Genomic DNA, 16,110 nt, shown 5'->3' on the forward strand with positions numbered 1-16,110 from the left:
CCTATGACATTCCATAGCCACAGGACTGCACACAGTCAACTGAAGGATGGTGATCACCTATGGCATCCCTTAGCCAAGTGATTGCACATAGTAAATATACCTGTTTGTATTTAAGAGGAAACCGGTGCCCATGAAATTTACTAATGATATCACTTCTCTACTGGAAACTCCCATCAACCCCATTGGCCTGAAACCAGAGTAGAGTCCATGGTACTAAGAAAGAAGGCTGTGCAGATTTGGCTCCTCACCCCTTTCAAGTAACTACTGATGACACACATGTGAAGGAGTTCTTCAACCGTGGCTCTCAGGTGAGCATCCCTAGGAGCCTACTAACAATACAGTTGAAGTAAAGAAGTCTGAAGTCAAGTTTGTAGGTGCAACCCACAGCACAGGTTTAACAAGTCATCCAGATGATTCTTCCCCACACTGTACTTTGAAAGTAGCACTAATTTAAAGCATGAATGACAGGAAAATGTGATGTGAGCAACTGACAGGGAAATGAGCAAGAAGCAGAGCACAGTAGGGTCACAAAGTTGGCTCAAGCTCCTGAATGAGGAAGCCCTACAGCAAGATTATGTAGATCTAAATCTCTCACCACCATCTTATTAGCAGGATAACCTTAAGCAAATCAAATACTTTCTCTTGCTCTAAGGAGTCTCATTGATAAAAACAAATGATGATATTATCTACTCTGTAGAGTTAAGCATTGTGAACACTAAAACATTTACTCTATGCATTAAGCTTCAACCAGTCCCCATGGCAGTATGAACTGCCAGGATGAGCAAGCACAGTGCAGGGTGAGCACTGTGCACTGTCGACATTATGCAGTGTCAACATTGTGCAGTGTCAGCACTGTGCAGCAGGAGTACTGTGCAGGGTGAGCACTGTGCAGCATGAGCACTGTACAGCATGAGCACTTTGCATTAGGAGCACTGTACAGGGTGAGCACTGTGCACTGTCAACATTATGCAGTGTCAACATTGTGCAGTGTCAGCACTGTGCAGCAGGAGTACTGTGCAGGGTGAGCACTGTGCAGCATGAGCACTGTACAGCATGAGCACTTTGCATTAGGAGCACTGTACAGGGTGAGCACTGTGCAGGGTGAGCACGGTGCAGGGGGAGAACTATGCAGTAGGAGTACTATGCAGCAGGAGCAAGTACTGTGCAGCACAAGCACTGTGCAGCCTGAGCACTGTGGAGCAGAAGCACTGTGCATGATTCATGCTGACCATCACTTATCACTCACACTTACTCCACCATGTGGGACCATGTGGTAGTTTGTCAAAGCAGCTCTAAAGGCCAAGACCACAGAAAGTACATAAAAATCATTCCTGTCTGTAAGGGAAAAAATGCTTTATCTGGATTTTAGGCAACTGATATTTTTGCTGATACAGCATTTACCTTTCTTAGAAAATATTAGCTTGGTGTCTCAATTCCTTTCAACAAGTCTAGGGTATGCCTTCATGGGTTCATACATTTCAAGTGTATGAATACTTTTGCAGCAACGGACTTAAAAAACAAAATAAAAATGTACTGAACATCATCCAAGGAAAATGGATTTTCTAGGAGAAATGGTGTTGGTGGTTTTTCTAAATACATGCTTAGCCAAAGATTCTACATGTCAAATAGCCATGAGGATAACTATCAACAGAGACATCAGGGAGGATGTTGAAGAGTGCTATGGCAGGAAGACTTGAATGGAACCTTTTATGTCTTTTCACACCTAAACACACAACAGTCAAACTACCTGATACCCCAAAACCACATGGTCCAACAATGATTATGCTACTGACCACTATTGTTAAGATGTAATAGCACAAGCATTTATTATTCTATTCACTCCTTCAGCATTTGTTTGTTTGTGGCTGTGTGTTTGCTTGTTTAGACAGGGTCACATGTATCCCAGGTTGGTTTCCAACTCTCCTCAGCTAAAGAGGCCCTTGAGCGCTTCCTCATCTTCCCTATACCAATTCCCAAATGTCAGGATTATAAAAATGCACCACCACACTTGTTTTTAGGCAATGCTAAGAACCAAAGTCAGGATGTTTGTTGGTCACCCTAGACAAGCATTCTGCCACTGAGCCCATCAAATAGATTTAAGTAGTATGAAAGTGTGTAGCGATATAACTTTCAATGATCTCAAAGAGTTTCATCTCATAATTAATTTATAAAGGTAGAAAAATGAAGCAAAGAATTAAGGTATAGAAGAAAAAGAGTAAGCACAGAGAAGTCACAACATCAGGTTGAGTACTGCGTGTTAAAGTCTTAGACCTACAGAGATAGCATACCAAGTGAGCCCAGCTTAGAAACTACTCAGTTCTCAGATATCTATTACAAAGTCTGAGTCCTCTGACTCAGTCTCTTAAGAGAGACAGATAAGGATGAGACATAAAACAGATGTGATTTTTTGGTTTCCTACATAAAAATGAGTAAAAGAACCAGCATTTGATGCTATGAGAGATTGAAAGTTCCTATTTGTATGTAAGAGCCACATTTTCCTGTGGTTTTGTTTGATTTTCCAGGAGCCTCCAGCCTCAGTATGAAGTGCCCATAGAGGCTTAGCTCCATGGTTTTCTACTTTAAATGGAGGTCAAGGATTGCAAAGAACGTGCTATCCACTCTTGGTTCAAGGCACCTGCTCCTAGGAAGCCATTGGAGGTGGGGGAAGTGCCTCCCAAATTATAATACTAACTTCCTAAGGCATGTGTAAGAATGCCAACCTGCATGGTCGTGTTTCTTCTGATGGAAGACTATATCATTTCAACTGCATAAAAGATGATAATCCATGCAAGCCATGCTTTATAATTAAAAGCCTATAATGACAAAGATGACTTCTCATCTAGTAATTATTTAAATGCCTGCGGGATTATTTATTTGCAGCAAAACATAATGCAATAGCTTTGTGAGACTCTCTGAAAAAGAGAACACATTCTCTGAAATTAAAACATAGCTCAAAACCTTCTAGTATAAGAGGAAAAAAAACTTTACAACTACAGAAAGGGCACAATGAATAATAAAATACAGCTTTTCCTTATTATGTCAGTATTAGCCACATGGAGAATGATAAAGATTTTGAACTTGAAGCCTTCTAAGGAAATCATGTGAGCATTTACCTGCACAGTCCTCTGAGTGCCATCAACGTTGACAGACAATAAGGGTGACGCCAGGTTCCACGTACTGGTCACATTTAGTTTTGAGCCATCAACTTCCACCTGTTGTGACATAAAATAAGACTGTTACCATGAAGACAGACAGGAAACTGATCTCAAGTTCACTGCTGCATGCAAAGCAGCAGCCATTTTAACAGATGGCTTCCAAACAACCTGTCATGTTTACTGCTGCAGCCATGAAAGACAGGGTCCAACAACAGAGTCTTCCCAGCTATCTCTGGGGAGAGGTGAAGGACCTGTGAACAGCTGCCTCTGGGTCCTGAGGCTTCAAGTGATTTCCAGAGAGTAACAAACAGCCTTCTAACTGGAAACCTAGCTGGACATGCTACATTTGCTGCAATTAGACAAGTAATGCATATAAATTCCAGTGACACTTTGCAACCCACACAACAGGGCTTGCATATAATGTCCTCTCCAAGGACCAAAGAAGAACTTTCTCAGTGGTAATTTTAATGATGGACTAAGCATTGTTATCTTAATTAAACACAGACTTTAATTAGGCAATACTCTCTGCTATTGAATAGTCAATCTATTCAAACTTTGAAAAGTTCTATCATACAGTCACCAGTCATAAATAATTTTTACCAAATCATCATCAAAAACAGAAAAAAGCCATAATTATTCAAATCAGAAATACAAGTAGAGGGAAAATTTTAATTTCTAAGTAAAACATAAAAGTAGTTAAAAGGAAATAAAATCAAGGTTAATTGAAAACACTCACCAAAGGTTGTTTCCTAACTCTTTGGTATCAGAAACAGGCTAGAAATAACATTATTATTTTAGGTCTATACACACTCGCATAAGTTGCAAAGTAAGGCTAAAACAGAACTAATATGCATGACTGCTAAAAATCCCTACTGTTAACTCTCTCCAAAGTGCACACCCACTCTATAAAATTAGACGGCAGAATCCTACTGCCCTTCTGTTGAGCACCTGGGAACAGATAAGGAGACAACAGTGAACAAAGACTTTTTTTAAAAAGAGATTTATTTATTTATTTTATGTATATGAGTCCACTGTAGATGTCTTCAGACACATCAGTAGAGGGCATCGGATCCCACTACAGGTGGTTGTGAGCCACCATGTGGTTGCTGTGACTTGAACTCAGGACCTCTAGACTAGAAACCAGTGGAACAAAGACTTTTTTAAAACATTTCTGTCAAGTATTGGCTGTCCTCAAAGGACACGGCCAAAGAAAGGCTTCGTGACATTGCTGACTAAAAATGTAGCTCCAGTGAGTCATGATAGGAATCTAGAACTTTCTTAGTAGATTATAAGCCAGATCTAAGTCAGGCTGAGGACCACATGGCACAGGAGATTCCATAGCTGCAGTGCACAGCAGGCACGATGGGCAGCAGAAGTCTTTTCAGTACAGTCATAGCATCAGAAAAGCCCAAATGAGACCAGGAATTGTTTGTTACTCAACAGATAATGGTCCACAGCCAAGCAGCATAGACTTAGAAGGCGCTCTACCCTACCCATTATCTTAATATGACTCTGACCACTGTTCCTATGCCCCTAACACATGCATGCAAGCTCTATTTTGATGGGGTCTAGGGACAGAGAAAGAAGCCTGAAGCACCAATATCTTGGTACAGAAGAAAGTCATAATCCAGATTACACAGAAGTTTGTCTTCTTTCCTCTCTACTAATGGTAGGGAGGCCTTATGAGAAAGACTCACATGACTGAGAAACAAAGGCACAACATTTCCTTATACACTAGATAAGAAATAACAAAAATTTGCGATTTTGCTACCTCTAAATCAAGGAAAATATCACATTATCAGTAATAAATGAAGTATATCTGCAAATATTAAATAAGGAAATATGCCAGAACCCACCACATGCCTTCCTAGGTCCCTATCAGTAATCAAATTTCTCCAAGACATACACGGTGAACAACAGATACAATGATTTTATTGATTCTGTCATCATATAGGTGAAACTTAGTTGTGTTAAAAAGCCAGCAGGGAGCAAAAGTATCACAGTTTGCTTCAGTGGGAAATCAGGGCAGAGTGGCCAGAGGAACTCCGGGTATTATGATCAGTCCTCCCAAATCACCAAAGATGCAGATGAAGTATGGCAGGGAGTTTCCTCATTTACCACACTGAGAACCTTACTGAACTGACCACTACTTTATCTCTTCAGTGACAACAACCAATGTGAATAGAGCCTGCCACAAAGAAAACCAAGGTCAAATGTGGTCAGAAAGAGCATAGGTGACTAGCTTGTGAAAAAGTGCAGCCTCTGTTTCTAGCCACCCCTCCTGATTACAGCATGGACAGTAATCAGAAAACAGTCAATACTGCATCTTAACATACTGCTGAGGAAAATTTTATAAGAGAAAAAGGTAAATAAATTGGGAGCATAAAACACAAGAACAACTACTCAAAGAAACACAGGAAGACTTTAGATAAATAGCTCTCCAAAGACTCAAAGCAACCATAGGAAACATGACCCTCTTTTAAAAAAAGCAAAACAAAACAGCTCAAAGAAGAAAAACAATAGTTCAAAGAAAAGATTATACAATAACAGAAGTAAATGAAAAGCAAGCTGGTAGAACTCAAAAAAGAGAGTGAGAAAGAGAGAGAGAGAGAAATAACACTACGAAGATAAAAGCTACATGAAGAAGCAACCAAAAATAGAATGCAACTAAAAAGAAAGGCAAGGACATAGAGCCACTAATATAAAAGCAATAATGAAGAAAATAGGCATAGAGAAAAAAGAAAGGCAACATAAAAGATATACTGTCTTCTTCAACACGGCCTATACCTCTGTTGAAGGACATCTGGGTTCTTTCCAGCTTCTGGCTATTAAAAATAAGGCTGCTATGAACATAGTGGAGCATGTGTTCTTGTTATATGCTGGAGTATCTTTTGGACATATGCCCAGGAGTGGTATAGCTGGGTCCTCAGGTAATACTGTGTCCAATTTTCTGAGGAGCCACCAGACTGATTTCCAGAGTCGTTGTACTGCTTGCAATCCCACCAACAATGGATTAGTGTTCCCCTTTCTCCACATCCTCACCTGCATCTGCTGTCTCCTGAGTTTTTGATCTTAACCATTCTGACTGGTGTGAGGTGGATGCTTGCAGCTAACCATTGAACTGATCACGGGGTCCCCAATGGAGGAGTTAAAAAAGGACTGAAGGAGCTGAAGGGTTTGCAACCCCATAGGAAAAACAACAATATCAATCAACCAGAGCTCCCAGGGTCTAAACCACCAACCAAGGAGTACTCATGGAGGGACCCATCGCTCCAGCTGTATATGTATAGCTGAGGATGTCCTTGTCGGGCATCAATGGGAGAAGAGGCCCTTGGTCCTATGAAGGCTCAATGCCCCAGCATAGGGGAAGTCAGGGTGGGGAGGCAGGAGTGGGTAGGTGGGTAGGGGCACACCCTCATAGAAGCAGGAGGGGGAAGATGGGATAGAGGGTTTCTGGGAGGGAATTGGAAAAGGGGAAACATTTGAAATGTAAATAAATATCAAAAAAGGACTATAAAGATATATATATAAACAAAGATGCAAAAAAGTAACTTTTCTTTCTTGTTGTTTCTTGTTGATGGTTTTTGAGATAGGATCTTACTGTGTAGTTGCTTAGAGTTCACTATGCAGACCACATTTAGAGATCTGCCTGCTTGTGTCTTCCAAGAGCTGGGATTAGAAGCATGTCCTGATATGCCCAATAAGAGTTAATTTTTCAAAATAAATAAAATGTTGAATTTGTAGGCTTATGATTTTAACAGAATTTTATGCCCAAAGAGATAATCACATGGCTACTTGGGCAAAATGATAAGACATACAAGGAATGGAAAAAAAATCATCCTAATTAAATAAGAGCAAGATCAGAACAGAAGATCTCAAAGTAATTTGTTCCAAGTAGATCAAAGGAAAGAAGGTAGCTAATTTTATACCCAGCCAAGGTTTCCCTAAGGCATAACATGAAAATATATTTTCTGCATATAGGGACTTAGGTCGGGGGAAGTTTGTAGTTATTAAAGTAAAACTACTGTCAAAGAAATACAGAACAATATATACAGTGTGCTATCCTTTCTTTGTAAAAAAAAAAAAAAAAAAAAAAAACAGATATACGGTTTTTTTGTTGTTGCTGTTTTGTATGTTTTTAAGACAGGGTCTTGAATGTTTCCCAGGCTTGACATAAACACCAAAATCTCCTATCTCATTTGATTACCATGTTGCTAGGCAAGTGAATTACTATGAAATATAGCCTCAGTCCTCAAAGATATGCAATGATTTAAAACTTCTCAGAGTTTGTTACCTCTCAGCAGGAAGGTAAATTTCTCTGAGAAAGTGGCCCTTAAACTAAGATTGGAAAGATGAGTATGAATTAGGTAAATGTGCACAGAAGTATCACAGAAAAAAACTTTTCCATAGAAATCCAATACTGTAAGAGTTCAGTGGGTAAAACATTTGTTGCACTTGTGGGAAGACCTGATTTCAAATCCCCAGATCCCAAGTAAAGCTGGAGACAGTGTTATATATAACTGACTCATTAGAGATTGCAAAGTGACTTCTTCCAATGTCAGTCTTTGTTCATTTAACTCTGGGACTTGAATATCAGTGGACAAAGATGGCTTCTTTGTAATAAGATGCAGCATCAATCTCTTATTTCCTGGTCAGTAACTGGACTGGGGAGATCAGGGAGATCTTTTGCCTAGTAGAAAGGGAAATGGTGTCTCTGTCTATTCTTTGCTAATCATGTGTTATGGAACAAATATCTAAGGTCCAGTGTTGTCACCATAGGATGGGAATTGGGAGCCAAGCGAATCCTCAGAGGGTCACTGGTTAGCCAGCCTGCCATACACAACAGTGAAAATCAAGGGGACTCTCGCAAACAAGGTGAATGAAACCAACCTACATGCACACCCTAGCATACACACACTGATATTGACAGATACACAAGTGTGGGCGCATATACACACACCCATATTCACACAAGTGTATGTGTGGGTGCACATACACATATAATATAGCATATACACAGAACATTTTTTAAAGTAAACAAAAATTCTGTGGTAAGAAGCAACCAACATGAGACAAAGGACACAGATAAGGAGCAGCTCTGCCCTTAGCATGGGACACAGCCTCTTGGCTATCAATAATCAAATGATAATGATCACAAGTCAGGACACCAACCTGGCTATCTGTAGATAGAGAGAAAATGCAAACATTGACAGTCACATGGAGGCAGAGGGCCAGAGCACACACTGACCACTGGCCTTCTATTGCAAGAAAAGGATGTATGGAGGGAATGTGAAGGTTGCCCAGAGGAAGAGGAAGCAGTGAGGCAGATTGAAGAGGTTCTAAGAAGGGATTTACAAAGATAGTAAGAGTCATCTCTGGAGTACATACTATGAGAGGGAAACTGCCACATGGTTTCAATATAGGCAAGAAAGTTGGAATATGTGGGAAAGAGCAATATACAAAAATCAGGGGATTGCTAGCAGAAATTACAGAGACCAACCAAAAAGGATGGAGACAAGGCAAAGCAATTACAGAGAAAAGGATGGCGACAAGGTAGAGAGATTACAGAGAAAAGGATGGAGACAAGGTAGAGAGATTACAGAGAAAAGGATGGAGACAAGGTAGAGCTATTATAAAGAAAAGGATGGAGACAAGGTAGAGAGATTACAGAGAAAAGGATGGAGACAAGGTAGAGAGATTACAGAGAAAAGGATGGAGACAAGGTAGAGCGATTATAAAGAAAAGGATGGAGACAAGGTGGAGCAATGACAGAGAAAAGGATGGCGACAAGGTAGAGAGATTACAGAGAAAAGGATGGAGACAAGGTAGAGCGATTATAAAGAAAAGGATGGAGACAAGGTGGAGCAATGACAGAGCAAAAGAAAAGGAAAGCTTTAGGAATGGATGGCTGGAGAGGATCTCCCACAGTTGTCCAAACTCTCTCCATCAGCTCACTGCCACTACCACCCAAATCTGGATCTGTACCGTACCTCTCCCCTGTAGCTCTCTGGTGTCTCCAACAGGTTCTCAGCAAAACCAAGAAAATTCTGTACAAACATGAAATGGTCATTTCCAAACCTGAGACAAAGGGGACAAAGTAATGCCAACATGAAAGTGAACAACGTGGGGAGGGTACACACGTGAGAAGAAACGCCTGACAACATACAGTTCACTGTGTGATGGCATCAATGCCTTACTATTTTGAAACTATCTAAAGATGACATGCTAATTTAAAGTCAAGGGCATTATAAATGTGGATGAATCCTAGCTCAGCTATGGTGGGTGGGGCTGTAAAATGCATCTCTCATGCTTTATTTTCTGAAAACTTTCTCCCAGAATAATCATAGAGAGGTTTAGTTGAACGTTATTCAAAATAAGAATATTTAAGGCATTTCAAAAACAACCCAAAAGCACGATTTCTTTTCATTTCCAGAAGGTATTTTTCCACATTTAGTCATTTCCCTATAAATGTGAATTTCACTGAAAACAGCCAGCTGCATTGTGGCACAGGCAATGTTGGTGTGAAACATTTCCTGTGAGCCTTTTGGAACATTCAGTTTTCCTACCCACGTCATTATAAGGGGAAAAACACACACCCTAAATTTATATGGCATTTGTTGAGAATACTTACATTATCACTAAAAAGCAACAATACAAAGTACTTCCTCAGGATTACCACCTGACACAGTAAAAACATGGTTGCCTCTGATACAGCTGCACCTTTTTTAAAAAGTGTCCTCAACACTAGAAATGTTAAACTCAAAAACAAAGTATTTCCCAGCCCCACCCCACAAATACAACTTTGGAAAGGTGTGGACCGTACCCTGAAGCTTTGATTTTTACATGGAAGTCCTACTTTTCTAAATTTCATGTTATCCTATGTTAAGAAAATTAATATTATGCAGAGCTAAATCTGAGCTAAAACTGCAGATGTTGTACTTATTGCTTCTCTTGCTTCTGCTCCTACCAACAAACTGAAGTATAAGATGCAAGGGCTGATCAACTCTACTGCTTCACAGAAAGTCATAACTAGTTCCTGCCCCTTTAATACTGTCATGGTGGATTCTTTGCTTTTTATGCTGTTTTGTTTTTGTTTATTTGTTATTTGTTTGTTTATTCTTTGATAAGGTTTTTCTACATGTAGCCCAGGCTGGGCAACAAGTCTTGATCCTTCTGCCTTAGCTCCTCGGGTGCTAGGATTCCAGGTATGTGACACCTGGCATAGGGTCCTTATAAATCATCACACTGCACAGAAAATGAATAAAAGAGATAGTTGTTTGCAAATTTGACTCTCAGGCTGGAAAAAAAACATCAAAATACTAAACCCAATACAATCTTCTCCTTTTTTACAGATAAGGAAATTAAACAATCATATAAATTAACTCACAGAAGCAATTACCTCTAGGTATTCCTGTGATAATTCATATAAACTTATATTAAAAGCAAAGACAAAAAATGGAATTTAAAGCCTGAGACAAGAGCTGGAGAGATGGTTTGTTGGGTCAATGTTTGTTTTTCTTAATGAGGACGAAGTCCTGTTCTTAGTACCTGCATGGGGTGGCTCACCAGAACCTGTAACTCCAGAAGCTTTCTTCTGGCTTCTCTTGAGTACCCATATGACCTGTGTGTGTAGACAGACAGACAGACACACACACACAATGTACATACATCCCCATAAATTAAAACTAAATCTTCAAAGATTAGGACTCAGAACTGCTAAGTTTTAAATGTTTTTTTTTCTCTTATTATTGTGAAAGGAGACTTGTTCTATGGATAGAAATGTTAATTAGTTGTTTTCCTTCTTATGTCTTAACTTATGACAAAACCTTTTATTGTTTAATTATACACCAATGGGTTGGCATATCCAGACTCTTCATTCACAAAAGCATCTGTGTGCCATGTGATTAGTTAGTTGTGCTATTGGTCCCAACTAACACTAAACTAACATTAACTAAACTTTACTGGATTATATAAAACATAAGTATTCCTTCAGACTCTGTCAGTAAAAATATGTCTATAATTTAATGGGTTTAATAATTTTGTTATTTGCTTGCTTCAACATTTATTTAAATGGAATGTGACAGTTTTGTTCTATAAAAGGGTTCTTAAACTTTCAATATTAATTGTAGTACATTCTCTATCTTTAAGATAACAAAAACATTTTTTTAATTCTTTGATCATATTTACTGACTGATGTGTGTGTGTGTGTTCCCATGCATATGCATGAAAGACACGAGGACAACTGTCTGGGAGTGAGTCTGGCCTCTCTGTCATGCAGGCAGGCCCCTATTTCTGCTGCTGTGCTGAGAATTCTAGGTTAGCCAGTCTGTCTGAAAGCCTCTGTGAGACTCTCCTCTCTCCATCTCCCAGTTTGTCAGGGGAGTACTGGGATGGTGGTGCATGCTGCTGAACACAACTTTTTACATGGATTCCAGGGATCAAATGAATTCAGTCAGGTCTGTGCAGCAAGCACTTTTGTCTATGTATAGCCATCTCACCAACGTACAGTGGGCTTTTTTCAATTCTGCTCTTCCACTTACTTAGATGCTCTCTAAAATGCTCTAAAATCCTGGGTGGCTTTCCAGAGAGGAGTGAGATGCCTGCCTATCTTATAAAAATAAGAGGACAAGCATTTCTGGTGTTTGCTTTTTACACTAGCACCTTGCAAACAGTCTGGTTTGTCTTCTCTCAAAAAAGTATATATATGACAAAAATCATCAAGAGGAAAATTAGATATGACAGTAAAGCTCCAGCACCCTGTCACAAATGTATAGTAAATATACATTGTTGTAAATGCAATTAAATATACATCCAATGATGTGATTTGAAAAAGAAATTTTAGGTACTGATAGATATACTACCACCAGTTTGGTTGTCTAGTTTCTGTTTGATTATCGCCTCATTAATTGATCAGTAACAACATTAATTTCGGTTTCATGGTTTCAGAAAGACTCTAACTTTCAATAAAGACATGTTGCTCATGTTTTAATTGTGTTAGTAGTTTCTTTTGGATTGTTGTAATAAGGTCAGGAGATTATACTGTAAATTATATCGGCTTAGTGAATAACTCCAGATTGTCATGCTTTTACACGGGCAACAGTGAGGCTTAGGATCGGACTGAGTGGGAACCCTGCATCTTTCTGTGGAGTTAAGAAGAGCCAGCAGCTTGTTTTGAAGGCCATTCCTTGGTTCCCTTGCATTTCTACTGGTGGGGTTGCAAATTGGTACAACCACTCTACCTCCATTTCCTTATGTGCAAAGCACAAGTCAGTCAAGCACCTAGCATAACACTCACTTACTGCACATAGTACCCATGAGGGCCTCTGTGGTGGCGCTTCTGTCCACCCTTCTCACCTCCCACAGTCCTCATTTGTATCCTCCAATCTCAAACACAAGTATTTTTCTCATTAATACTTTAAAAAATATTTTTGGTATATTTTTCAGTGATATATAGCTCTTGCCTAGAAACAGCAACAACAACAGTCATTTTTCGTGGCCCTCGATTTCCTTTTCTTGCTCCACTTGAAGCAGGGTATCATGTGACCCCAAATTGACTTCAGCTCACCATGTAGAGAGACCAACCCTGAGTTTCTGACCTGTCTGATTCCACAGCACAATACTGGAATCTTGGCTATGCACCTCCAAGCCTGGTCCCTCTTTGTTATGTCTCCACCAGCACTTCCATTGTTGGGGTGATAACTTCATCTGATTCCTTTAGGCATCTCTTCTGTTTTTTTTCTATTTCCAATGTCTCCAGTTCAATTCCTACCACATAACCCAGGATCATCTATATTTCTAGAGGATGTTCACAACAAGACTTCTTCCTCTTTCTGGCTTCCCACCCACTGCCACCACAATACAATATTTCCCATTAATCTTGTTTATTTTGTATACTTATTTGTGTCAGTTCAGCATTCTAATACTTTCTGCATGCAATCGAAGCATCTTTCAACAGCCCACTTAACACTCTGTTTTTAACTCTCCTCTCTAGGAAAAGACTTTCTACCAGGCAGGGTGGTACAAGCCTTTAATCCCAGCAAGGCAGAGGCAGCCTAGTCTACAGAGTGAGTTCCAGGACAGCCAGGGCTATACAGAGAAACCCTGTCTCAAAAAAAAAAAAAAAAAAAAAAAAAAAAAAAAAAAAAAGACTTTCCGAAATCATTTCTTGAGTGTCTATGGCAGTAAATGCCATCATTCTCAATAATCAGGTAACATTTGTGCATTATGATCCCAATAATATATATTTGGTACTTTTATGCTCTTATCTTAAAATCAGAGCAAAATTTCCCCCCCCCCAAAAAATATGCCCCTCATCTTAAATTCTCATCTTTCAACAGAATGCTTTATAAGCATGAGCAATGAAGATTCCACTGCTGTATCATGTACACTGCTCCAGAGAGCTGACTGTATCCTCACAATGGGTAATTCAGTAGTTATTTGCCTTATGTCAAATGCATTCCAGAAATGATACTGTTGTTTTTTTTTTCTTAATCTAATTATTCTTCAGGCTAATCATGGGAAACCATGAATTTACAAAGTGGACCTTACTGGCTCCAGGGGCCATCAATGTTTGTCACCTTGGTCAGCTTCTATGCTTATAAATAGAAAACAGATCAGCACTAACCTTCCGATGAGTATTCTAAATAACTGTTATCTGAGCCCTTTCTTAGGGTAATTTCATATATGTAATAATGCATAGTTCTGTGCACACTACCCAGATTTGACAGTTATTACTTCTCAGACAATAAAGAACATTTCATGATGGCCCGTGAGCCCATTAGTATTTCCACTTACATTGTCCACAACGGGAATTTTCCTTACATAGCAGTAAACAAAACTAAGAAGTTATCATTCATGTAGTATTACCATCAAACTCTGTTCAGATTTCTCTAGTTACCCCCGTGATGGCCCTTAGGGTAGAGCTAGGATCTGAGTTAAGCTCACATGTCTCTGTTCTCTGTCTGAACCAGCTCACTAACTTTGCCTTGACTTCTAACACTAGGCTATGGAATACAGATTTACATCACCTCAAGTAATATCCAAAAGATTATTCTCTCCTTGACTAAAAGATGATATCTTGGAAGGCAATTAGCTCACAAGGGAGATCCCTCACAATGGCCCAAGTATCCTTGAAGGACCCAAGACGTTGCTTGCCTGCTCTGTTGTGCGCTTATGCTCTTACTCCTTTGCTCAGCCATGGTGAAACAAAGAAGGTCTGCAAGAAGGTGTGCAAGCTGGGGAGTGGTGCTCACCTAGTACTTGATCTGCCAGAGCACTGATACCGGACTTCCAGCTTACAGAACTGGAAAAGTAAGTGCTTGTTATGTAGGGAGCCACGCACTAGAATACAAGGCACAGCAGGCCAACCTCAATAGCTGCAGCACAGCAGTTATGCTCAAAGTATCTCCTAGAGTGGGATCACATTTCTCACAACTGCTTATCTTAGTAAGGTGAACACATCACGCGGGAGCCATACAATTGTCAGTCTGTCCCACTCCCAGTGACGCCGCTTACCTTATCTTTGACTAAAACACTTCCTGCCAAGCTAAGTTAAACTCAAAGGAAGTACATCCAAATCTGTTTCTATCCCTGCCTATTACATACCACAAGCTCCACTGACTATTTAATGCATCAAGTTTATTCTAGATTTTACCCACCCAAGATTTGCCAAGCCCTTCAAGGAGAAATTGCCTTCCAATATGTGATACACTGAGACACTCTTTGACAATTCAATTATAGAATTCATTGAATTTCAATTATAGAAAAAAAGTATAGCCAGGCATTGGCAAAACAAAGTCCAACTAACTTGACACTTGAGGTAAAATTTTAAAAGGGAGGCTTCACCTGTGGGGAAGAGTGACATCAGGAACTGTTTGAAGATTTAAGACAATGACAAACTCTGCAACTCAATAAACATTAAAATAAATCAATTTCTAAAGCTGTAACCTGCTATAAAAGTCAGGAAAAATAAAAGGCAGTGAGCAAGGGCAGATCAACAGGAACAGCACAGGGGCTCAACATTCTGTTGTCTGGACTTTGTGAATGCTTTACATTTCCCGTGGTAGAAATGAAAGAAAATAGGTCATTAGGTCAGGCTAGCTATTTGGACAGTTGCAACCAGTTCCAAAGAATTTCAACCTAAATTATAAATAAGTTATCAGGACAATTTGACCAAAGGGGGAAATAGTTTCCTGAGCCACGTGGCAAGAAGGAATAGCTCAAAGGACAGCCTACCCTCCTTCCACTTGTTTGATGCCTTCTTGGTTCTTTCCTTCCTGGAACAACTGACTCCTCTCCATCCTACAGAATTCTTTGATCAGCCACGAAGTCATATACTCTAAGTTCTCCTGTTTTTCCCCTCCTGAGGAGTGACCTCAACAACTTGAAAATCTTCCCAAAGCCCTATTGCCAATCAATTGTGTTTATATATCTCTACTGTCCAGTTGGAGCTGGGGCTTTCTTGTGTCCTATCAGTTTTTGTACTTCGAAACAATTCTTGACTTCTAGACATTTCATAAATAGAACCATCATTCTTTCTTCACTTAGCCCTTCAGGCTTTTGTTTTACCACCCTTCAAGCTACCACTCACTGTCCTGATTCTCCTTCTACTCTTTCTTATATTCAAGTGAATGCACACAGGCTCCCATTTCCAACTATATTCCTGCTACACTCGGACTCACCACATCATGTCCACATTCATGCCACTTACTGTTTGCTTTTGAATTTTTGTTACATCCTCCTCATACCACGACAGGAATGTGTCTTTTCTTGCTTTGAAATTCTACAGCATTTTGCTGTAGAATGGTGCCTTATGATCTCCACTGTATTAAACTCAAACTCCTGGAAGTTCACATGGGTAAATTAGACTATTTCTCTTTGATTTCTCTCATGAAGAGCTTAACACAGAGCTTGATCTTGAATCCTAGTAGGTTTTTGGCATCTACTATATTAAAGT

The 16,110-nt window shown here is 39.6% G+C and overlaps 1 protein-coding gene across 2 annotated transcripts in view; it reads right to left on the reverse strand.

Moving 5' to 3' along the window:
• The window catches only part of Pcca (propionyl-CoA carboxylase subunit alpha), a 774,935-nt gene that overhangs the window by 109,631 nt on the left and 649,194 nt on the right, over positions 1–16,110 (reverse strand). For both annotated transcript variants that reach the window (XM_052190575.1, XM_052190574.1), the window contains one exon: positions 3,114–3,212. In XM_052190575.1, coding sequence (XP_052046535.1) covers positions 3,114–3,212 — 99 coding nt within the window. The remainder of the gene's footprint in view (positions 1–3,113; positions 3,213–16,110) is intronic.

The sequence above is a fragment of the Apodemus sylvaticus genome, chromosome 8 (assembly GCF_947179515.1).
Source record: "Apodemus sylvaticus chromosome 8, mApoSyl1.1, whole genome shotgun sequence".
NCBI lineage: Eukaryota > Metazoa > Chordata > Mammalia > Rodentia > Muridae > Apodemus > Apodemus sylvaticus.